The sequence below is a fragment of the Ambystoma mexicanum genome, chromosome 9, assembly GCF_040938575.1.
Source record: "Ambystoma mexicanum isolate Mex_15411 chromosome 9, UKY_AmexF1_1, whole genome shotgun sequence".
Lineage (NCBI taxonomy): Eukaryota > Metazoa > Chordata > Amphibia > Caudata > Ambystomatidae > Ambystoma > Ambystoma mexicanum.
The window spans coordinates 134,925,035-134,951,276 of NC_090931.1; the positions used below are offsets into that span (position 1 = coordinate 134,925,035).

At 46.5% G+C, this 26,242-nt stretch overlaps 1 protein-coding gene across 1 annotated transcript in view; it reads right to left on the minus strand.

Annotated features, from left to right (window-relative positions):
- The window catches only part of ALG9 (ALG9 alpha-1,2-mannosyltransferase), a 944,483-nt gene that overhangs the window by 869,622 nt on the left and 48,619 nt on the right, over positions 1–26,242 (minus strand). The window contains exon 6 of the mRNA XM_069614305.1: positions 13,638–13,773. Coding sequence (XP_069470406.1) covers positions 13,638–13,773 — 136 coding nt within the window. The remainder of the gene's footprint in view (positions 1–13,637; positions 13,774–26,242) is intronic.

A 26,242-nucleotide genomic window follows, 5' to 3' on the forward strand; every position in this document is an offset into this window, starting at 1 on the left:
ATCATTTTGATCATGGCTAACCTGTCAGAGTGAGTCGTATAGGTTTCCATGTGTTCAATTTGAAATTCAATCATTCTTCCCGTGAGCCACAATTACTGGTGTAGCGCGAGACTCTGCTTTTGGCTATATTAACCCCAAGCTATTTAATCTGATCTGATGCCCATTTCAGCCGGTATGCGACATGAGGTTGTACCGTGCATCCGCCAAGGGAAATATCTCTGACTTGAAATAATTCAAGTAAATACTGAAAATTCACCAAAGTGTGTAACGTCCTCCATAATGGGGTTTATGCTGTGGGGTTCAAATCTACAAAAATGCATCGTCTGCGTAAAGTGAGATGATCTTCGGAAGGCCGGCTATTCCGATTCCTCAGCTCCTGTGTAATTCCCTAATGAGATCTGCCATAGCATGTATTGCTAGAGCAGTTAGGATAGGAGAAAGGGGGCATCCTTGGCGTGTCCCCCTTTCCAATTCAAAATATTCGGACATGGTGCCATTTAATAACAATCTAGCTATTGGGTGTGTATATAATAATTGGATATATTCTACCATACGGTTGGCAAAACCGTATTTAGTCAGTGGAACAAAAAAGTATTCCCACAATACCATATCAAAGGCCTTCTGCGCATCCAGTGAAACTGCCCCCGCAGAGACCTCAGGTGATATACAGGTCATCACACTGAACAACCATTTTATATTCAGTGTGGTGGACCAAGTGTGGTGGACCTGCATGGTATGAAGCCCGCCCGATCTCGGTAAGAAGCATGAGGCAGCAAAGACAACAACTGATTTTCTAAAATATTTGCGTATATCTTGGTGTCTACATTAATAAGTGAGGCAGTCTATACGATCTGCAGTCATCTCCTGGTTTCCCCGGTTTAAGGAGAACAGTTATAGTAGCCTCCTGTAGTGAATCTAGCAGTTGTGACTTCTGGAGAGACTCTTCCCACGCTTTCAACAAATACGGGGCAAGAATTGTGCCAAACATTTTATAAAATTCTGCAGTTAGTCCGTGTGGGCACAAGGATTTATTTCTAGGAAACTCATTAATAACATGTACTATTTCTTCAATGGTGAATAAGGTGTTCATTTGTTCTCTTGCGCTTTCATAAATTCTAGATAAGGGAATGCCATCCAATAACACATGAAGGCCTGCCTCACCTTTGGGTGCAGGCGCACAATAAAGAGTGTGTTTCCACTGGATGGTTCGATCCGTCACACAATCTACACGTGGCATGTGGCTGCAGCGCAGTACCCAGAGAGACCACAAAGTCCCCTTCCCACTAAGTTTGTGGCCTTGTATTCCCAATGCGACCGCAGCATCGTGCATGCTCCTCCCCCATGACTAGCAGTCTATGAGGGCCCGGATCACCTCACGGCTTCGCATCATGTTCGGATCTCCAGGGGCAAGGCACTATCAGAAACGCTGGGGCAGGCAGCTCTCTGGTTTCAGCTACAGTCTCCTCCTTCCATCACTATGAGTCCAGCGCAGGGTGAAGGGACCCTGCAACGCTCCGTTGCTGGCTCGCCACCACTCACAGGTTTCTGCGGCTGTACTTTGAGCTGGATATCTCTTGCGCTACAGACAGACACAAGTCTTCAGACTTTTTCCCGATGTATTTATTTATTTTTATTTATTTTTTACATTTGTATAGCGCGCAAACAGCCCAGGGGCATCATGGCGCTGTTACTTGTAGTAAGTTTAGTTACAGTGGGGTCAGAGTTCAAGCATTTGACAATATAGGTATTTTACATAATATGCAATTAAGGTCATTAGTACAGTAGACTAGTTGTAGTAGTGGAACATTCGCAGTATCTAGGGAAAGGGGCAAATAGTCACATCAGCCAGTAGAGTTGATCAAGCAAACAGGGTGGTTTTCATAGCTTTGCGGAAGACAATGAGTGAGGGTTCGGCCCGCAGGGTAGTGGGGAGGGCGTTGCAGTGTAGGGAGGCAAGGTAAGGGAAGCTGGAGCCCCCTGCTCTAGCTCTTTTTACCCTGGGTACGGAGAGCATATTAGTATAGGGTGTTCCGGTAGGCCTTGTGGAGGAGGCGGGGTGGATTCTTTGTGACAGATCGGCTGGTGCAGAGAGGTGGATGCATTCATGGAGGAGGGTCAGGGCTTTGAAGATAACCCTCTCCTTTATGGGGAGCCAGTGGGCTGTTTTTCTGGCGGCAGTGACGTGTTCTCTTTTAGAGATACCTTGTGCTGCACGCAGGGCACGATTCTGAATTACTTGCAGTTTCTCAAGATTTTTAGTGAAGGTCCCTAGGAAGAGAACATTGCAGTAGTCCAACCTGGATCCAGTGATGGCTCTAGCTATGTTGGTGCAGTTCTCTTTGGAGAGAACGGGCCTGGCTGCATTAAGAGGTTTTGCATGGTAGGCTGCAGAAGATGCACGGCCACTTCCCAAGCCCGATGCACAAGGCGATGTGGCCACTCGATGTATTAACCAGGGCATATTCAAAGCAGAGCGAATGGCGGTGACATTGACTCAGAATTTGGCAGCCATTTTGCAGGCTGCTCAACTGTACCCCTCCCCCATCAATTGAACTGACTAACGCTACAAGCTAGAGAATGTAATTTATAAAGAAATTAATGCCCAGAACTGGGCCATTTGGCCATCGTGACATGAAGTCATCTGGTAACCTTACCTCAGACATGCCACAAGAAAATGAAGCAATACAGTTTCACTTCTTCAGTCCCAAAATCACATGAGTTTCCAGGACCTCAAAGGGGTGAACCAAAATGAAAACAATTGTTCCTGTAAGTGCAATCACATTCTAAATGTGGTTAATAAAAAAGGCTTTGACAACTACCCTTTGAGGTCGAAAGGCATTCCTTTTAACAGTTGGCATGGCCACACTGACCAAAAGTAAATCATTCCGGTTTTAGGATGCGAGGCTCTGTTTTTCTACAGAAGAATTCTTCAACACCCTTTATTTCTCACTTACTGCGAAATACATGTGTGCAAAATAACAGGGATAGAGAATTAAGTGATTGAGAATAAGGGTGATGTGCAGCGGCAATTCAAGAATTACAAGGGCCATTATCATTCTTTGCTTTTATGCAGCTTTTACTGTGAAGCTTTTTCATGGTGGAGCCTGCGTCTAACAGGTGTCACTGTCACCCAACTCAATGGTTACCAGCTTATCAAACACAGACAGAGGGAAAAGAAAAACTAACAAACAAAAATCACTGAATCACAACAGGACTCAGACCTTTAACATGCAACCTTTAGAAGCCAGATGTTGTGCATACCTTGGGAAATCCAAGAACAATTTCCTGACACTGCACCAATTGCCCTTATTACTACATTCATGCAGTGTCACATTTAAGGGACACATTAGGCTAAGCTTTGTTTTTTTTGGATTTAGAAATGTCCTGTTTACCAAAAACCTGCTCAGATTTCTTTGTTTGCAGTGCTCCAGAATTATATATTAAATCATGCAGACCATAACCTTGGAGAAATCAGTGACCAAGTGGCTTTTGTGATGGCATCATGAAGCAAGACACAGACAACAGACTAAAAGTTCAAACAAAAGATTTATTAACTGAAATGTCAGCATGGTTGAAGGCCTAGCATGCCCTATGCTAAGGTCGGATCTCCCTACCTGAACAAAACTAAGTAATGTCTGAGTCAAAGTGTTCAACTTAATAGTCCGTCTGTGTGCAAAACCTATTCTTGCCTTCATAACTAGAACAAACAAATGTGTAGGGATGTCAAAGTCAAAATAAACAGTGTTCAAGTTAAAAGTTCTGAGCTTCTTCCCGCTCATAGCTTTCTCTCAGCTCCACTTCCCCACGCATAAGAAAGTTCCATGAACAAAAGTCTTGAAGTTTACCCTTCTCCAGTTCAAAAAGCAATATAGTTCAGAGTCACTCCTGGGGTTCCCTTCCCCATGTTTCCAACACAACAATCCTAACAGCAGAGGGGCATGGAGATCCCAATCTCAAGACACTTGCCAAGCCTCAGGGTTCCCTTCCCCAAAACCAAGATCTCACACAGGCTCCTTGCATCTGTGCATCAAGTTATTTTCACTTGCTTCCTTTTACTCTTCTCGGGAGGTAGGGTGTGCTCTTTGGGCTCCTCTGGTTGCTCCTTGGCTGCCCCATTGCTTTGCCACCATGTGTCACACAAACTTTTCCAAACGGCAGCCTTGTCAAACTTCATTCACTTCTTGTGGTTCACTGTTTAGAGTTTCTTTATGGTGCAACACTCATTCAATGAGGTTTAATTGCAGTTCATAGTTTAATACAAATACAGTAATATGTAGTTTAATTGTATTGAGCATCAAGGTTTGAGTTCATTAGTTGTTCTACATACCGTTAGCATTCAGCATTTTACTGGTTTGTTTAAAAGTCAAACTTCTCTTTGAGTTCAGTATTCAATGTGCAATAATTCGGTATTCAATATACGTTGTTTCCAGCATGTTCATTCTGTTGTTGAAGAATTTCGAAAACGTTCCTTTCAGCTATTTGACCGCTTCAACAATCTTAATTAGTTCCTAAAGAAAGTATTGCTACCGTTCGGAGACTTTCGATAACATGCTAGTTTCTTTAACGAGGCAAGCAATTACTCTGCTACATTATATCCACCTCGGACCTCATTAACAAAATCGGTTCACTTCCCGAAGCTCGCAGTTACAATAACACCGGGTTTCTCGTTCTGAAAAACTCACCTGCTCACTTGCAAGTCTTCTGCTTCACAGCGCAAGCCACAAACTAGACGACTTCCATCCAGGGGGGATTCACTTTGCCCCTCAGACACTTGCACTCTTGCAGTACCATGAGAGAACGGGCAGTTGTGTAAATGGAATGAAGGACGACACTGCATTTTTCCCGTTCCTCGCATCTGCACCACACAGCTCCTGCTCCAACTTCACACTCGTCCGGAGTCTCAGCTGTTCCGGTCCTCGTTGTGCTTCTACGGCTGCAGCACGGCTCCCATCTGCTCATGTCAGCGCCTCTCTTCTCTCTCCTGCACACACCCCTTTTATACACCTGAGCTGTGTTAAGGGTTTGCAGGTGTGTGTCCTTTGCATTAATTTCTCGACTATATTTAGGCTTGTTAAATGGGACATGCCGATCTTTGCAATGTTACTCATCTGAGGCCCTCTTCCTCATCTCTATACAAAAGGGGTGCATGATGGTGTGCATTACTCCTAGTCACCTTTTTCTCGTCCCTGTACTGTCAAAATAATGTGTGGAAAATGAGGGGGCTGACTTCGACTAACCCATAAAGGTCGTTGAGGTTTAGGTTTGTCATCAATGGGAAAAGAGGGATACCATGTCTTGCCCAAGGGTTCCCCACTCCCATTCTCAAGGACCCTCCACCCAGGTGGTCCTCCCTCGCTTCTCCAAACCCAGGGTCAGGATCAATGAGCGATGGCCTTTCCCTGGCCACCTGCCCAGAGGATCCAAGGGGAGTAGGAGTGAGAATACCCTTGGGTTTTTCACACTACATCAAGGGTCACAAATACCCATAAAAAAGGACTGCTCTGTTGCACGTTGTCAGAAGTGGAAGCAGAAACGCAGCCAGTTATCTTTCATTAATCTGGACAATACAGGCCCTCGACCAAAATCCTACAGAAAAAAGAACAGTAGGATCCAAGAGGGCAGTGGGAGGTTTTAGAACCTCCCTTCTCTAGGCCACATGACTGTCAGAAACTGGAAATGAGGAGGCACGTCACACCAGTATGCCAAGGAGATCTGTGACAAACCCAGGAACCACTAGCAAGAGGACAACAGCTAGCCCAGAGACAGCATTGCAAGAATAGCACAGGGCAGTAGAAATGTAGCTAGGAAGTCAGTCAGTGGTTCTGGGAGAGTTGGGGTAGCTAGCCTCCAAAGTAAAACACGGTGTGCTGCTAAACCTAGGCAGGCTGGCAGACGATGGAAGGCCTTGAGCTAAGCAGAGACAGAATGATCAAGAGACCAGAACAGGGGCACAGTGGTGTAGAAGAGAGGCCCTTGACTCTTACCCATTTGGGACCTAATGCTGTAGTGAAAGTACAAAGTGTTTAAGAAATACTGAAGAGAGGCCTGATGCTACATCCCTGTAAACACGGTAAAGAATTGACATTATGGCAACTTAATGTTAAAACTTTCTTTATATTCTTTCACCAGTCTCCCACAACTATCAGCCAAAAGTAAAAGTGGTGTTGTTTTATCAAAATAATTGGGCATTGATTCTGGTCAGGTTTTAATAGTGCATCATTGAAGTGTATTTTCAAAATCAGGACAGTCCAGCTACAACATTCTGCCACGATGAAGCGAGTTTGTAAATTATCCTCCATTAACTTTCTGTAGCTTCACGTCAGAGTCTGAGAAAAGCGCTATTGAAAATCTTAGATCTCCAGAGCACAGGAGGATACTTCCTATGATTTGCTTGAATGTGTTACAGTTATTGACCAGATTTAACTGGTTGGGGGTGTGAGGCAGGCAAGGTATCAAGAGACACAGACTCAAAAGTAAGTTTGAAAACTTTTATTTTGAAACTTTGTTGGGTTGGTGTAATACCTAACTGGCCGTAACTCTAAAAGGGATTGTTTACTCAACTGATGGGCCGTCGATGTCTGTAAATCCAAAACCAAAGTCTGTCTATGTCTAAACCTATGCTTACCCTCACTCTTAATAAATGTGATCAGGGGTTTTCTTAACGAAAAAATGGTGGCTCAAAAAAAGAAATGTAAACCAATACACAGTTCCCGTCAGGCCCCTCAGGGTTCCCTTCCCCAAATCTAGGCCACTCCTGCAAAGTTAATAAATGTCTCTTGTGGGCCTCTCAAGGTTCCCTTCACCGAGCTTAGGCTCCTGTGGTATCAAACAAAAGTTCTCCTGGTGGGGATGTTCCTTTTTTTTTAACACATAGCTCTTTCCATGGGGCAGTGCCAGAGACTTTAAAAAATGCCAGGCTTTTGCTCCTCCCCTGCGCGACCACTTTGACTTCTGACCCCTCTCCTTACACTTTATATCTTCTTTCTGGCACCTTTTCCTTTGATGCCCTTTCCACTCGGTTCTGTTTTCACTTTCACCTTTCTTTCCTTTCACTGCGCACACCTGCACCTTATTCTCACTCTTCTGTGTCTCATGCACACTCCTCTTGGCTTTATCGTGCCCCAGGAACACTTGGTTGTCGCCCAAATGGTGCCTGCTGGTCTGGTTGATGCCTGGAGAGCGCTCCACCCGCTGACTAAAGAGTTTACATTCTACTCTTCGGTGCACAACAGCCATTCCAGGATTGACCTCTTCCTTCTTTCAGATGGACTCATTGGCAAAACCCTTGACTCGCAGATACTGCCGCGCACTCTCTCTGACCATTTCCCGATCACATTGGATATAGCTCTTCACCCTCCTCTCCCCTATCACTCCAATTGGCGATTTAAGTCGGAGGCGTTACACAACATTGTCTTTAGGGCCGACATCCTTGCAGATATCACCTCATTTTTTGATAACAACAAACGACATGACACAACAGATGGGGTTAGATGGGAGGCATTCAACGTCTACATCAGGGGCATGTGCATCTCCAGGGAGGCGGGGGTCCTGAAAGACATTAGGAACTCCTTGCGTCGCTCCGAGTCCAGACTCAAGGAATTGGAGTGCGAGTACGCCACCGCCCCTTCCCCACCCAAGTTAGCACAAATACGATCTGAACTAGATACGTTCGAGTCCCTTGCCCTCAGTGAGATAAGATACTTCGCCCGGCCCGCTGCGGCTCGGCAGTAAGGTGAGGGGGAGAGGCCTGGTCGCACCCTGGCCCGCCTGGCCCAGATCGAGGGGGGTAGAGCCCGAATAGACAGTATTATCGACAAGGATGGAGTCCGGCATTGGTCACACCAACCCATTCTCGAGACCTTTGCAGATTTCTATGCAACCCTCTACGCCCGGCAGCGCGAGCACAGCCAACAAGACCTGGACATGCTTCTTGATCGCATCCCTATCTCCCTTATATCCAGTGGCACTAAAGAGCAATTAGACACACCCTTCACCCTGGATGAAATCACTGCGGTCATATCGTCCCTCCCTAAGGAAAAAGCTCCCGGTCCAGACGGCCTAACCGCCGAATTCTATCAGGAGCATGTTCCCCTGCTGGCCCCACGCCTGTACGAGGTATGGGATGAGTCGCTGCGCCACGCTACCCTCCCTCAGTCCCTACGTGAGGCTGTCATCACTGTGCTCCCAAAGCCGGGTAAGCCTCTTGATGAATGTGGCTCCTACAGACCTCTGTCTCTCATGAACACCGACACCAAAATATTCGGCAAGATTATAGCAAATAGGTTCCTCCCCATCATGAAATATTTGATACACCCGGATCAGAGTGGTTTTGTCCCCGCCTTCTCCACTGCTCTAAACATTCGGCGACTGTTTAACGTCATTTCTAGAATCGACCCCAATGCCAACGCAGTTGCCGTGACACTGGATGCCCAGAAGGGTTTGACATGGTTTCGTGGCAATACCTTTGGGCAGTGCTTAAGAAGATGGGAATCGGCCCAAACAGGCTGTCCTACATCAAACTGCTATATACCAACCCTGTGGCCAAAGTCCTGGTTAACTCATCTGTCAGCTTCATTCACCCTCCACAGAGGGACGCGTCAGGGAGGCCCTTTCTCTCCTCTGCTGTTTGCGATGGCTATTGAGCCCATGGCGGATAGTGTACGGGATAATCACACACGCAAGGGGATACGACTACGGGACACCCCAGAAATTATATCACTCTATGCGGACGATGTTTCTTTGTACATCAGGGACCCTTCGGCCCTTCTTGACCTGATCATTCGCGAAATAATCAAAATTGGTACCTTCTCGGGCTTCACCATAAATTATTCCAAGTCAGAAATCTTCCCCCTCACACCCGCAACTCCCCGACCTGTGTGCGAATTCCCGCTCAAATGGGCTCCTGGGGGCATCAAGTACCTGGGGGGGTCCAGGTGTCCCTCTCGAAATCCTCTTTGCTGACCGATAATTACGAGGCTTCTGCACAATATGCCGAGGCCAGAATGAAGAGGTGGTGTAACCTCCCTCTCTCACTATCAGGGAGACTTTCGCTAATCAAAATGGTCTTGGTTCCAAAACTCCTTTACATATTTGCTAATGTCCCGATCTGGCCTGGGAAACGATACTTTGCTGAGCTGCATGCGGGGTTTGCCCGCTTTCTATGGCATTCTGGCGCAGTGCGCAGGAAGTGGCGACACATGACACTGCCCTATGAGAAAGGGGGCTTCAATGCACCGGATATTGCCCTGTACTGGATAGCCGCACAAGCTCAGCACGCTACACACTGGTACCAACACCAGGATCCTCCCCCACATGTTAAGTTCGAGATCCTGGCGACAGGAGGTGTAAACGCTATGTCCCTGATCCTTTTCCACTCGGACGCCCCGGCGGACCCAGTGGCTGCCACCATCAGGGCATGGAGACAGGGTTTGCTACCCCAGTCGGACAATCCCCCGTACTACAAATGGCTACCCTTGTGGTCATTCCCGGGCCTGGCCCCCACACAGGATAAGCTCCTTATGCGTCACTGGCTAGACCTGGGATATCATTCTTTTGCTGATCTATTCCCTGATGGGAAATTCATAACCCCGCAGACATGGAGGCCGGGGCACTCAAGTCCTCACTTGAGTTGCTGCAGTATTTTAGACTCAGAGCGGCAGTTCGAGACATGTGGCCGTCTTACCCGGATGAACCCCCTGAGTCCCCCGAGATCTGTTACATTGCTAATTCTGCAGGGGGCAGGGGCATAGTGTCCGCCCTGTATAAAATGTTGATGGCACGGGCTGTAGAACCTCCCCACGCGATCCGGGGTGCTTGGAGCCAGGAGTTGGGGTTGGACATCACTGATGGTATGTGGACAAAAATGTGTGTACACACGCGCAGGGTTTCCCTCAACTCTAGATTTAGATGTGTACAATACAAGCTACTTAATCACCTGTACTACACTCCTTATGTGGTCGGGAAATTTTCACGGGACCAACCCCACCCCTGCCAGAGGTGCAGATCCACTGATGCGGACCATGCCCACATGTTCTGGTCTTGTGGGGAGCTGGTTCCATTCGGGGAGGCAGTATTTGGGGCCCTTTCTGAGATGGTGGGGTTCTGGATCGCCCCGGACCCCCTGGCTCCATTGTTCGGGCTGTGGGAGGGGACCGAGGCAAGGCGTGTCGCTAAATTCCTGAATGTGGGGGCGATGGTGGCTAAAAAGTGCATTCTGTAGTGTTGGAAGTGGCGCTCCCCCCCCCTTCACTGGAAATGTGGTTAAAGGCCCTTACCTGGATACAAGTGTGTGAAGTAGACTATATCAACACGCTGTCTGTGAATGCTCGCCCCAAAATCATATGGACAGAGTTTTGTAGTTATCAGAACAACAGAGCGGACTTGGAACTTCTATCCTCTCCTCCATCGCCTGCGCAAACGACTGCACAAGTTGAAACGTAATGGTCCTTGTTGTAAGTACCCTGTTCCTGTTGATATTGGTGATTGTTGTTGAACCTTTAAATTGGTATCCGAGCCTTGAAATATATACAATGAGCTGTTGATGTAATGTGTAATGTGTCAGTCTCTACTTCTTGCTAATAAAGAAAAGTTTAAAAAAAAAAAAAAAAAAAAAAAGGAACACTTGGTTGTGCACCATTGCACCCTTCTCTCTCCTTATCATGCCTCTTGCACTTTCCTTTTCCTGTTTTGGGTCGCTCGCACCTTCTCTTTGCTTACTCCTGCTTTTATTTCAGTCTTTCGGGTCGCTCGCACCCTCTCCTTTGCCCTTCTGCATCTTCGTGCGGCTCACGCACCTTACTTCCTTTGCTTACCTTTTTTCATCCCGCTTTCAAATCACTGCTCCTGCTCCAGCCACACGCACATCACTGGGTTTCTCTCTCACTCTCTTGCTACGAGACTCACCCGGATAGCGTGGCGCTGGTGGGCAGATTCTCAGCATCTGTGGGTCGAGGTCAGGGTATTACCACCTGCCACTCAGACACACTTGGGACCAACACATCCCAGGGGAACGAGCACTGGCCTGGACACAGATAATATTCACCAACTCGTCGTCACTCCGGCTCCATGGAGACACAGCTCCCTCGCCACGCTGCAACCCTCCAGCTGCACAAGGTCAGTGTGCTGCTCTCCTCAAGTCTTTCCAGGCCTCTCATGCTAAAGCCTTCATGTTCCAGCCAGCAACCCCATCTTGCTCTTCTTCTTGGAGACAACCACACCTTTTATACCCTAACTGAGTCAGGTGTGAATGATCAAAGTAAAATGCCTGACCTTACCTGGCTATTAGTGGGACAGCCTAGTTTTGTAGCGTGGTATGTCTCTCTCTGCTTCTAACTACTATGTCTATGGGTAATCTTCACTGCACCCGGTCACCTCTTCCTCGTCCCAGTACTTGTTGGAAATGGGGAGGGGCAGATGGAATGGGACTGGAAATATCCCATAAAAGCTGGAGGAGAGGGTTTTAAGGTGTAATGGGGAATACCATGTCTCCTCCGATACCTGTGACCCTCCAACTCAGGTGATCCTCCCTCGCTTGTCTAGCCCCAGGGTGGGGATCCAAAAACAATGGCCCTTCCGTGGCCACCTAAATAGAGGATCCCGGAGGAGTAGGTGGGAGAACACCATCGGGTTTCTCACAGGGGGTAATAAGGAATGCGCCTGGGGGTCTGATTTTGTTGAAGACTTATTACATTTTTTGTTGATTTGCCCGAATGGTTGTGCATCTCAGAAAGCTTTGGATTAAGGGGCATTTTATTAAAAATGAAGTCATATTTACTAGGGATGCTATGCACCCATTTAGGATTTCTTAGAATATATATTAAGCCGATTTTAATTGGGTTTGGTGAGAATTGGTTAGAAGTTTGAATATTTATTTTGATCTTTTACATTTTTGACAACGCCCAAACCAGGAGGTATAACAGCGTTAGTACAGAGAAAGTAGGCAGGAAGGTATAAAAGGATTATGTACAGTGACAATACTAATCATATTTGTTGAACAGCCATGTTTTGGTTAATTTTTTTTAAGGTAAAGAAGGATGGCTCATTCCGGATATGGCATGGGAGTGTGTTCCATAAGGTGGGAGAGGTGACCCTGAAGCAGACTCCTCCAGCTTTACTTTTCTTAAAGCATACTAAGAACACTAAGAACACCAAGATACTCAAGTTCTATCTAAGCAAGAACGTGGGTGGCTTAACAGTGATGCAATTGGTTAGGTACTGGGGAGCTTCATTGTGAACACAGTGATGAGTGATAGCGAGGGTTGTGAATTCTAGCCGGGCTTTGATGGGTAACCAGTGGGCTTCGCGTCTTACTATGGTAATATGGTCAGATCGTTTGAGACCATGGGCAGCCCTCAAGGCTCTTTCTGGAGCAGTTGTAATTTTTTCAGATTGGTTTTGGAGGTGTTCGCGAGTAAGACATTTCAATAATCAAGTTTGGAGAGAATTAAGACTCGTGCCAGAGTAATGCAGTTGCTTGGTGAGAGGAACTGTCTGCACAGAGATATTAGTCCAGCTTTGTAGGCAGTGGAGGATGCAAGAGCATTAACTTGTCTGTTCATACCAAGGTCGGATTCTGGGTAAACCCCAAGGGTTTTTATTTGCTTAGATACTGGGATGGAAGTACCGTCAATGTGGAAGGAGAAAAATGCGGGGTCCAGATTTCTGAGCGTATGGGGGAAGCTGAGGGTGAGGAGCTCTGTTTTCTCATCATTCATACATGCGTTCTGAGTGACCATCCAGTTCTGAATGATGTCATAGACGTAATTAATTCTAGCGGAATCGCTAACATGGTCACCAGAGAGCGGGATGACGAGCTGAGTGTCATCAGCGAAGTTAGTCTAAGGGATGCCATTCGAGTCCAGCTGATCAAAGAGAGGCTTGGTATAGGTGTTATAGAGTGTAGGTGACATGCAGGAGCCTTGTGGTATGCCTAGAGGGACTGGGATGCCGTCTGCCGCCAAGTCTCCTATGAACACTCAGTTGGGTGACTGATGAGGAAGGATTTAATCCATGCAGTAGCTTCCACAGAGAAGTGAAAATATTGGTGGAGTTGTTGGTAGAGGATATGGGGTGTGTGGGGGTATTGATTGTATTGCAATGTTCTGTTTTTATAAATGTATTAATGGATACAGCCGATAAAATTATCCAATCTAAAATCCCAGCCAGGGCCTTGCGGGGTTAATCGCAATGACCAATGTACCAAATACTGCTTTGGTCCAGGTTGTACGATATATCATGGTATAATGGCTACATTTGAGCTGCTGGTCTTTAGATGAAACTGGGAAAATAGCATCCATCTTGCTCTCAGATCCTCTAGGCAGAGATGCAGGAATGTGTCGTCATTCTACTAAAAATAAGTTTGTGAGTGCTTGTGAAGGTTGCATATTTCATGCAATGGAAATGTTCAAAGAAAATAGAAAACTCAAATTAAGTATGCTGGCACAACAACCCCACAAATATAACAAGCACTGACCCATTAAAAAGCAAATGTAGCTTAAGAAAACGAGTAAGTCTGCGAGACAATAGCCAGACCTGATTTGCGCAAGATCATACAAATGCCTACAAAGCAGATTCACCTTGAAACAGAATTAATTTCAAAATAAAATAAAGGAACATGGCCCAATGACGGCTCATCTTACCCCAAAGCTCCACTGAAGGGCCAGCCCCAAATGGCTCCAGCGGCAATCCCGAGCACTGCCAGCGAGGTTTGCTCCATGAACCAGCCAGTCATCGCAATGACTGTGGTGTACATGCAGAAAGTGCTTGGCAGATATGCTAGAAAAAGTAAGGGTAAAACAGGATTCAGGTATCACGGTTTAAGATAGCCCTTGAACAATATATAATGCGACAACAATATAAACTCTATGGTTTTGGACAACTACACTATGCCCTTTCAGGTTATGTTCAGCTTCTATGACGGGACATGCAATTGCCCCTTTCGATCATCTGATCATCTGCAATCATAAAAGAGAAGGTATAAGTCTCTGCTCTAGACCACTTCATGCAGACAAGAAAGAGCAGACTGTTGCTCTTTGAGGCGTTCATTACGTGGTTCTGTTTCGGTTCATGTCAATTTGCTTCCCCTGGAACACTCCTTCCCTTGCTACCACCAAACTATGAATGCCAGTCACCCCAGACCAGGAGTTCTGTAAAGATTCGACTTCAGGGCTCTCTTGTGTACATTCTGCAATGTTTATGAACGTACATATGAATGCAGGTATTGGGATTAATATAGTGCAAACCTAGCTGGGAAGCAATGGAACGCTATACAAGGGGTTACACAGTAAGAGGTCCGATAAAGAGCCCTCCATGATGGACTATCAGGCTTAGAGTCTCTCTTCCAAGACAACAGTCAGCCAGTTTCACCAGTGGTCGGGAAGAAACATCCAACACATGACAACGGAGGAGTCTCTGGCAGAAGAAATGTCACCTATTGGAATAGGAGTCTGGGGGATGCTGACCTGCAAGTATGTGGAGAAGGTACATTTTGGGGAAGCAGTGAGACAAGCAATGAGGCTTTGTTGCGTAGAATCTTTAGATGACAGTTAAAGAACTGCTGAGAACAAGAATGGTATAGGAACTCCTGCAGGAGCGGAGAGGATTACAGTAACACAGAGAAGGCGACAATGGGCAGCACAGGGGAGACGTAAACCACTATGGCCAAGTTAGGCTGCCAGGGGGAGAACTAATATGGGGGCCAAAACTTGAGAGTAGAGCGAGACAAGGAAAAAGGTGACGCACAGACCCAGGGCAGGTGTGGAGTCCTGTGAACGTATGCCAAAAGCCTGAGTGAGGCAATAAGGTGAAAGCCCTAGTTCGGGAAGCAACCCAGCCGGCACCCTAATGCTACAAGCCACACTGAGTACCAACACTGCATGCTGGACCCTGAAGTGGAAGATCCAGTAGCACACAGCGAAAAACGGACACAAAACAATTCCTGCTTGAAGTACGAGTTACTAGACTACATCAAATGAGAGAGAGGAGAGGGAGGAGAGAAAGGGAGAGAGTAGTTGAAGAGAGGGAGAGAGATGGGGCGAGGAGAGGGAGAGAGAGAGAGAGAGATGGGGCGAGGAGAGGGAGAGAGAGAGAGATGGGGCGAGGAGAGGGAGAGAGAGAGAGAGAGATGGGGCGAGGAGAGGGAGAGAGAGAGAGAGATGGGGCGGGGAGAGAGAGAGAGAGATGGGGCGAGGAGCGAGAGAGCGAGAGAGATGGGACGAGGAGAGGGAGAGAGCGAGAGAGAGAGAGAGAGAGCGAGAGAGCGAGAGAGATGGGGCGAGGGGAGAGCGAGAGAGCGAGAGAGAGAGATGGGGCGAGGGGAGAGCGAGAGAGAGAGATGGGGCGAGGAGAGAGCGAGAGAGAGAGATGAGGAGAGAGAGAGAGAGAGAGAGAGATGGGGCGAGGAGAGAGAGAGAGAGACAGTTCGACAAAACATGTGTTGTGTGAGGAACCAGGAATGAGACACGGACACAGAAGAGTAATAGTTGGTGTTACAAACATTTACTGAAATAATAAAGGAGGTGGAAAATGCCTCACTGTCCCTATCTAGGAGGCATTTCCCTTCCCTACCTCAACCTAAACCAAGGGCCTGTCCTGTATCAAGATGTCCAAGGCAAAAACGTCCTGTGTCCGAATTCCTATCCTAGCCCTCTCATTCAAAAAGTAACTCTAAGGTGTTAAGGGTATTGTCTCTGGCTTGAAAAGTGCACAAATGTTCAAGTTCAACAAAAAGCTATAAATCCAACAAAAGTTCCAAATGGATAATGTTCACAGTTCCAGGGAAGAACTCCCTTCCCCGGGTTTCTCTCCACCAAAACAAAATTTCAAAATAAAAAAAGTGTTTTTTATAGCCCAAGAGAATAGCCCCCTCCTCTTGGTGTCGCAATCCACGCCTGGGGAAAGGACTCCCTTCCCAGGTCTTTTCCACATTCAATGCAGTTCAAAATCCTAAGAGCATGAATCTTTCATGGGATCCGCTGACTCACAAAACACCTGGTTTGCTGCCAGGTTTTCTCATAAAGATCCTTGATACTATTTTTGAATGACCAATAATAGAATAATGAAATTGCCAATTTAATGTAGTTTTCTCTTCTTTGTTTACTTTCTTTTGACCATCTAATTTTGACCATTAGATTACGCATCATCAACCCTCACACACTTTTTTAGTGCATGCTGCACATTTAGGGCTACTAATGCAACACATGGACACCATTCCAACTATGGGCCTCTCTTTAAAAAAAAACTTTTATTTATTATTTTTTTTTAAATAAAATTGCAAATACACATATATGATTTTCCCTTGCACATCGGAGTGGCCATAATCACGTATCTGAGATATAATCACCATTTCTCGCAATGACAAAATGTTCATTTTTTGAGTTGGGGGCCTGATCCGGGATAGATGGATGGATGGATGGCCGGAACTGCTTCAAAAGTATGCTCATCTGTATGATCTATCACGGTCGGAGAAAGAGAAAGTCTGCTGTCTAGCAGTGACCATGTGCTTAGAGGGTCAGACTCTGGACATGGTCCAACAGTTGTTAGAGGTGGCTGTGGGGCCCATGGGGATGACTCCTCGGGATGTTGTACAGAGCGCAGTGCAGAAAATAATTGTTTACCTGAGAGATGGTTCCCACCTGACTTTTTCTACAGACCCACTTCAGATCCTAGAAGGCATTGTGTCAGCAGTGCAGGCCAGCATTGAAAAGGGTGAACGTCTGGTGTCCTCCGACGATCTCTTGGAGTGGGTGCGGCCATTTTGCAGAGATGATACCTTGCCGGTGAAGCCTTGCACTGATGTATTGCAAATACTGGAACAGGCTTTTCATCTCTCTGACAAGGACATCAAACTGCTTGTGTTTTTCCGAACGCAAGCTGTCCTGAAAGCCTGCTGGCCGAAGAGACAGGTGGACATCATAGACATTGAGAGCGAAGAGAAAAGGTATTTGCTGTTCCAGGAACTGTTAAGACACTTGCAACAGTACAGCGCAGTTCCAGCACTTGGCAATGCTCTTGCAAGCTTGGCCTCCTGTGACAAGTCTGGACCTTGCCCGACCAGACAAGAATCCTTGGGTGAATCTCGGAGTGGCCGTGCTGTCCTGCCGCTCCACTGAGCAAAGGGAAATGGGGGATGAAGTGCTGAAACTTTGCCGATCCTTGTACAACAGCAAGCACAGGCTGCATGGAGTGTGTATAAAGGCAGTTTGCCTACAGCTGCATGACCAGTCTCCTTCTGCCCTCAATAAAATTGTTACTAGAAAGCGAAGATGCAGACATGCATGCTGTGGCACTGGAGCAAATCACTGCTGTTGCGAAGGTTGACGACTCAAGCTGTGATGCTGAAGTCCTTTCCTTGATTCTGGATGCCAGGTTAGCTGAGAAGTGTGTCTCCACTGCTTTTTATCCTCACCTTATTAACCACATGTTTGCTAATCAAGAAGAGGGGCGTTGGGATGCGGAAGAGATGGCAAAGCAGCTGCATGAGATGGGCTGCAGCGCTGAGGCAGGCTCTCATATGATGGCCTACAGAGGAACGCATCCAGCGCTGAGAACTTTCAATACTGCCCTCACTACTGTTAAACGTTGGCTTTGAGAAGGAGGACTCTTAATTTTTAGAATTTAGAACTCCAAGCAGGTGCCTAAACTATGTATTATATTCCCTGTAAAAGTTGTTTAAATACAAACAGTTTGACATTTTTACAAATATGTTCCTGATGCGATGTAGAATGTTTTCAGTTAACAGGGTTTAACTTGAAATTCCTTGAATATTGTAATACTTTAACATGCATATTACACTACTGAGTAATCGTCATGCTTTCTGTTGCACAACTGTTCAGCGCACACCCTCACCTCAAGCCTGTATGTACAAGTGTAATAAGATTAATGTAATAACAAATACATTCTTTTTGAAAAATGTAACAAAATAAATTTTAAAAAAGACAAAATGTTCAATACAGGTATAACACACGGCTAACTGGAAAATGGACATTCAGTGTCCAAAACAATGTATAGATTTTACAAACAGGTATATTACGGTTTCTGTATATTTGAAAAGTACAGTTATACACTATACCGACAGACTGTCATATTACACTGTAGAATGTTGAATTGTATCTACTGGACTACTGTGGAACTGAATTATTGTTACTTCTTCGATAAATTATTGGATGTTTCATATTTATTTGTAAAATTCTATATTTCTCACTAAATCCTGGCTGATTTTCCCAGCACCAATTTGTGCGGAGGACATGAGTATTCAATACTTTTGGATACTTTTCAGTTACAATTTGGGTGCAGGTCCCGGACTCGCAAAACACCTTGTGTACTCTCCTGGCAGGTTTTCTCATATGTTAATTCACTTTCAAGATCTAAGGTTATATGCTTTCCCCCTTTGGCAGCTGGTGAATTTTTTTAACTTGAGGGGCACAAATATTTGTCCCCGATACGGCCAAGCGTAGCGAGGGAGCCCACACCACTCAAGGGCGGTTTGTGGGGGTTTTCCCACCGAGATTTATTTTAAATAATGGGTGAAAATGGTGCATTTCACCGCACACTTTATAGACAAATTGGGTAAAAAGCCAAACAGTTTGCAATTGGGTTTTTTTTAAGGTAAAATCCAATAGATGCAAGTCACCAACAGTGCAAAGGAGCATTTCTCAAACACATTTTCATGATGCCTTTTCCCACAATATGTGCCAGTATAAAACATGTCCATGCTGGCTGCAACATGATACCCCATTATTCCCATATGAGAACATATTCATATTTGCTTTGTGCATAATGCCAGTAATGATACAATAAGAAAAAATGTCCACGTTTGATCTGCCAATATATGGTAGTATCCCCACATAAGAGCATACTCCAGTTGGCGTTACAATTAAAAAGAAATGCATACCAAAGTATGAAAACATGTCCAAACTGGCTGTACTAAAATTCCAGTCGAGCTACTTAATAACACCCATCATGCTTGCTTTATCAAAGATGCCCAATACACAATGCAATACCACAATACGAAATGACTGAATTGGCTGCATTGAAATGCCAGTTTAGCTACATAATAACACTTATGCTTGTTATGAGTAGGAATAATAGAACTGATCCTGCTTGCTTTACCAAAGATGCCCAATACAAAATGTCATACCACAATAAGAAATGGCTAGACTGGCTGCATTAATATGCAAGTGTAGCTACATATTATCAACCATGCGCAGTAAAAAATGCCATGTCTGCTCCATGGTGTCCCAGCGCCTTGCAGTCAGACATAATCACAATAATGATTAATGTGATTATGTGCGATTGCGAGGCACTGGGAGGGGGGGCACTGGGGTAAGGCATGTATTTTTTTTTTTAACTGTCCATCTATCATTGATGCACTGTAATAAAAGAATTATACACTTGCCCCCTGGGTTCCGAGCTCCTCACACATACACACAATCAAGGTGGTTATGTGTGTATGCTAGGCACTGGGGGACCAGGGGGCGTGGCATAGTATTTTTACTGGACATCTTCACAGATATCCAGTAAAAAAAACGACCATGCCTGTCCCCTGGGCCTCACAGCGGCAAACACAATCAAAGTGATTATGTGTGCATGCAAGGCGCTGGGGTGTACGGGGGTGAGTATGGCATTTTTTTACCGGACATCTATCATAGATGTCCAGTAAAAAAATGCCATGCCCGTTTCCTGGGCCTCACAGCAGCAAACACACACACACAATCAAAGTGATTATGTGGGTATGCAAGGTGCTGGGGTCCCAGGGGGCAATATACCATTCCTATCCCCTGGGCCCCACAGCACCTCAGACAGAGAGCTGATTTTAGCCGGTGGGGAGGGAGTTGTTCAATAAAAAGGCAATTTTTAAAATGCCTTTGTTGTACAAACCTCCTACCCCCACTCACCAAAAGCATCTCGGACCAACACAAACACACACTTATACAACATAATGTAAACAAACAAGGGTATTTCTCCATCAAGCCCCTTGGTATCCTCTTCTGGGGTGACCGCAGAAGGGTCATCGCTGTTAGCTCCGGAACCAGAAAGGGAGAAGGAGTCTCAAGTTGAGACATGGGATCCCCATTTCCATAACACCTCCCTACCTGACATTCCCTCTGTTACCATACACCATTTCAGAACCCATATCGTTATCCCCTGCCCAATTCCAACAGGTGTCAACACGGAAGAGAGGCATAGGAGAAACGAGAGAAGAAAATTACATGCGTCACCCCGTGCCCTAAAACAACAGACTACCCCCCTTTTCCAGACAATATGTTACCTGATTTACCTAAACTCATTTGTGAAAACTACAATTCCCATAATTCCTCCCCTCTGTTCTTTTCTAAAAACCACTGGGGAAAAAAAAGAGGAGGGCCGGAGCTATGAAGAATGCCCACAGGAATCCATGGTACATTTGTTCCTATGGGCAATCTCCATTTTGTCCCGCTAACGAGGACAGGCAAAGTCAGACATTCCCTTCCAAACACGCACACCTGGTCCTAGCTAACTCTCCCAGGAAGTATAAAAGGTGGAGCAGGAAAGCACACTTTGGGTGAGTTGGGAATGCTGGAAGATGCCAGGAAGCAGGAGCAGGAGCAGGATCTAGCGATCTGCAGAGACCCTGAGAGACCTGGAGGAGGATAAAAACGCCCAAACACTGGCCCAGTTACGAGAGGAGACTGCAGCGTGGAGGAGGGAAGGGAACTATACCTCCAGAAGGCAAGACCGGGGGCAACTGGGACTTGCCTGGCGGTCCCCACAGCAAAGCTCCTCCCCTGGGCCAGGCAGGTGAACCCACGTCTCTGAGTGAGGGGCAGGTGGAGAGACCCTGACCTCTGATTAAGATCCCTTTTTAGCTCTACAGCTCCCAATATCACAAAATGCCATTTCGGAGAGCTATGAAGTGGGAGCGAAATTAGGCCAGTGCATTCTGGGATTAGAAGTCCCAAGACCTTTTTTTTGTACGAATTGTGAACTGTGAAAGGAGGCTCCAGCCCAGCTGAGGAAAGCCTTATTAGTGAGCTGTGACGCATGAAGTGAGGCTCGAACCCGACTGAGGAAAGCCTTTGAGGTGAACTGTGGTGCATGAGAGAAGGCTCGAGCCCGGGTGAGGGAAGCCTTCATTTGTGACCCTTGAAAACTAGAAAGGAGGTGGACCACGCCTGACCAAAAACCTTGCCCAACAAAGGGGCGTCAGTAATAAGAAAAGATACCATACACAGTATGGTTCTGTGCCAAGTTGGTGCACATTCGAAAGTCTCTGTTAGGTATCCAACTGATGAAAAAAAGGAATATTGAGATCGAAGTGGTCATGCAATGGGTCAAGCTAAACCCTGTGCACATTCAAAAGACGTTGATAGTTTAAAGTACATCCCAATTGGTCAGAGAACGGAATACTGGAAAAAAAAAGGGAAAAGAAAATGTTTGTGTTGTTTTTGTATACTAGGCCTTCGGAGTCAAGAGACTTGCAAGAAGTAAAGAGGCTTGGACACAGAAGGTCTTGAACTGTGTAAATGTAAATCTGTCCTCGTGCCGCAGAAGCCGGAGTGTGTGCTTTGCTCGAGTGTACCACCTTGCCCATGCTGAAAACATAGGGAAGGGAGACCAATGGCCCAACTGGGAACTAGTTTTTAGCTGGGAAGGCCTCATGGCTTCTTTTAACTCCTCCAGAGTCATCCTTAACGTCTACCTAAATGGCACTGTCATCGTCCAAGGTCCCCAGGCCAATCTCCTCCTTCGATAGGCGGTTCCTTTGCCTCATCAACTTCCTTTCTTCTCCAGCTGTCCCCTCCTCTCATTTCTTGGCTACCTTGCCCACTCTTCCCATCTTCTGGCTACCTCCACAACTCCGCAGGGCATACCTCTGATTTGTACCCCTCCCCGGAAGGTCTTTAAGGCAGGCAATCTTCTTCATCTTGCCACTCAACTCTCGCTCTGCTGTCAAACACTCCTCTGACATCTGCCAGCTCCTTGAAGAACTTGACGTCCTTCGTCTTACAGAGACATGGTTCACGGCCAGCTCTGTCACGAGCTTTGACACTCTCCTCCCTGATGGCTACAAGATCCTCTCCGCACCCAGATCCACTCAGGCTGGAGGCGGTGTAGCCTTGATCTTTCCTGAGTGGATTCCTGCCACTATAATTCCCACTCAGATCTACTCCTCTTTCGAATGCCTCGTCTGGAGGCTCTCAATCACTCCGAGCCACTCTCTTACTGTTGCCACTCTCTACCGGCCCCGTGGTCAAATCACCTCTTTTCTCTCTGAGTGGGCTGACCTCTCTTCCTCTCTCCTGGCCTCAACCACTCAACCCCTCCTCCTTGGTGACCTCAACATTCACCTTGATTCTCCCTGTCCCTCAACTTTGCACTTTCGCGACCTCTGCGATTCCCTCTCCCTCTCTATCCTCCCCTCTGGCCCAAAGCACTTCTGCAGGGCACACACTTGATGGCTTGATCTCCTCTAGCCTCCCCCTCTCTATCCCCCTCTCGACTCCCCTCTCCTGAAGTGACCACTACCTCCTCTCATCTCTCTCTCTTCCCCCCAAGCCAAGCCTACCCAAACACTGCCACCTACCTTCCTGGACATCCGGCCCATGAAGCGTGCGTCAGTCGAGGCTTTTGCTTCCACCTTCTCCCAACCCCCGTTTCCTCTGACTGACTCGCACCCTGACAGTCCTGTGTTCTCTCTATTCTTGCCCCTGTCATGAGGATCTGCCTGAAGTCCAAAGCCAAGTGCAATTCCTGGTATGACTCGGAACTAGCTACACTTAAACGTAGGTGTAGGGCGGCTGAGAGAAAATGGAGGGATTCCTGCTCATCCTCTGACAAACTGGCCTGTCTCCTACTCCAAAGGCAACACCGTCTCTCTGTCCGTACCAAGAAGAGAGTCCACATTCAAGCCCATGTCTCTGAGGCATCTAACAGCTCGGCTGAACTCTTTAAAATTTGTAAGGAGCTGGCCAACCCTGCTGCAGTCTCTACCCCTCCCCTTGCCTCTCAGGCTCTTTGCAATGCCTTGGCCTCACACTTTATCTCAAAAACCTAGGACATCCTGTCCACACTCTCCTCCACTCCCTCTCCTCTCCGTCAGTACTGACTGACCCTCCTCCAGCCACCCCCCACCCACCCTCCTTCCTTCTCTTCCTTTCCTCTCTTCTCCCCCGATGAGGTCGCTAGACAAGTCCGATCTATGAAAGCCTCGTCAAAACAGTTAATCCCTGTTCCTCTAAAACTCTCAAGGACCACATTGATACCCTTGCTCCGGCCCTTGCCGGCTTCTGCAACCACTCCTTTGCCTCAGGATCCTTCCCCTCGCCTCTTAAGCACTCTTGTGCATGCTCTTCTCAAGAAACCCACAGCGGATCCCTCTTGTCCCGCCAACTATCGCCCAATTTCCATTACCCCCTTCTTCGGCAAACTCCTTGAAAAGCTGGCCATCTCTCAGCTAAACCTTCATTCTGATTCTGTTGGCTGTCTCCATGACCATCAGTCTGGCTTCATTTCTGGCAAAAGCACGGAAACTGCTCTCCTGAACATCTGCTTTCCAACCTTGACTTTAGCATTCCCTCTGTTCTCATCCTACTCGATCTCTCCTCTGCCTTCGACACGGTCAACCATACCATCCTGCTCAACCGTCTCCGGGATAACCTGGGCATCACTGATGAAGCTCTGGCCTGGCTGACCTCTTTCCTCTCTGATCGACCCCTCCCAGGTCCAACTTGGGTCCTTCCTTTCATCTATCTTCCTCTCCACCTGTGGTGTTCCCCAGGGGTCTAACCTCTCGCCCTGGTTTTTCAACCAATACCTGGCAACTCTCGCCCGCTGTATTGCCATTTTCTGCTCAAACTTCCAGTGCTACGCGGACGACAACTCATTTTCAGGCTGCCATCGGCCACCTTCTCCACCTCTCTCATCACTGATTGCCTAACTGCCATTCAAGATTAGTGTGCCGCCAACGAGCTTTGTCTTAATTCCAGCAAGACGGAGATCCTCCTCATTGGCACACCATCACCTTCCTTTCCCCTCACTCTTTGGCCGGCCTCCCTTGGCCACCCTCCTGTCCCCACCTGCGAGGCCAAGAACCTTGGTGTCACCTTTGATTCCACACTCTCCTTCTCCACCTACATCACTGATGTATCAAAAAAGTCAAACTTCCTACTGCACCTCTTCAGAGGTATTCTTCCTTTCCTCTCATTGCCCCAGAAGCTTACTGTCTCCCAAGCTCTGGTTCTCTCTAAGTTCGACTATTGCAACAGCCTTTCTTAATCTACCTGCCTCTATCCTCCGCCCTTTACAACTTACCCAGAACAGGACTGCGAGACCTGTCCTTGGCCTCAAGCCCTGGGATCGTATCTCTCCAGCTCTGAAATCTCTCCATTGGCTCCCAGTGGATGCAAAGATTAAATTCAAAACCAGGTTTCAAATTGAAGAAAGTTGTGGGGCTTATTTGCAAAGTTGCTCACACAGGCGACTCCTTACAATCCCTGTTGTTCACCACGTGTTGATATAGTAGATTCACCGATTCCTATTTACTTGTCGCTGGTCACCGGATTCAGACGGGTATTAAGCCCATACCGTCCAAACATCAGAAAAAACCACAAAAGATTCCAGGACTCAGCGCCAATAGTAAGGGTTGTTTATTAGCATAAGCCCTCTACTTGATAACGCGTTTCGGCTCCCACGAGCCTTTGTCAAATCAGGGCTATGTCAGTTAAAACAAATATATTGAAGTATTACCATTCATACCACAATTCAAAGGTTTTCAAAATTACAAATAACATATCAAATTGGTAATTTGCAAACATGTATGCCATTGGTTCAGACAGAGAAACAAGGGTTGGTGAAGGGGAGGATTGATTGGGTTCAGAAAACATCACAGTGAACACAAAGATGTAAAAACAAAACGTAAATGGAGAGAGAAAATCAAAAAGTACCCATTAGTACAATTGAAAGATTAAGGAGAATCCGGATTTAGAAAACTAAAACATAAGATATACATTAGACAATCTGCTTACCCAACGTAGTTCTGAAAAAATCCGTAGGACTGTTGTCCGATATACAGTAATAGGGACAAATCCCAAGGACAGAAACTCTAGAATTGAAGAGTTAAAAATAACCCCAAATTAGTCTAATAATATGATCATCAAACGGTCACCCATAGTGAAAATAAGGCAACCTATATCAAATGTGGAGTGGATACCCATACAGGTACTGGTCCCCATACCTTTATTACTGTGGGGTGGCTGCTAATATTATACTTTCATAGCCAAATGCTTTAATTAGGTTAGCGCGGCATTCATGCCCCAATTATTATACTTGCAGGCACTCAAATTAGAGGTCCAATAGCCATTGTGTTACATCTTGCACGGCAGTCCTGACAGGAAAGGTTACAAATGTAAACACTCGCACCAGCGTATGTGCGAAGTGAGGTGAGAGCATTTGCTTTCAACGATTGTGTGCGGGTTGAGATGAAAGCATTTATATATTTCGAGTAAGTACAGATTATCTACTTACTCTATTACTCCGGTTTCAGTCGCGTCGGCTGCTCTCATTGCGAAGGCAGCCGGCGCCATTTTGAATATCCTTAAAGAGGCATTTAGGACACCATGGTAACGCGTCACATTGTTGCCATGGGAGCCTCTCTAGCACCTGCTCTTCATAGCTAAAGCGTTCAGCGGGCACTAGTGCCGCCATACTGGATTGGTAAAACCTGAGAACAAAAGGACAGGCACTCAGTGGCTCAAAGTGCCTGTCCTTTTGTTCTCAGGTTTTACCAATCCAGTATGGCGGCACTAGTGCCCGCTGAATGTGACGCGTTACCATGGTGTCCTAAATGCCTCTTTAAGGATATTCAAAATGGCGCCGGCTGCCTTCGCAATGTGAGCAGCCGACGCGACTGAAACCGGAGTAATAGAGTAAGTAGATAATCTGTACTTACTCGAAATATAGAAATGCTTTCATCTCAACCCGCACACAATCGTTGAAAGCAAATGCTCTCACCTCACTTCGCACATACGCTGGTGCGAGGGTTTACATTTGTAACCTTTCCTGTCAGGACTGCCGTGCAAGATGTAACACGATGGCTATTGGACCTCTAATTCGAGTGCCTACAAGTATAATAATTGGGGCATGAATGCCGCGCTAACCTAATTAAAGCATTTGGCTATGAAAGTATAATATTAGCAGCCACCCCACAGTAATAAAGGTATGGGGACCAGTACCTGTATGGGTATCCACTCCACATTTGATATAGGTT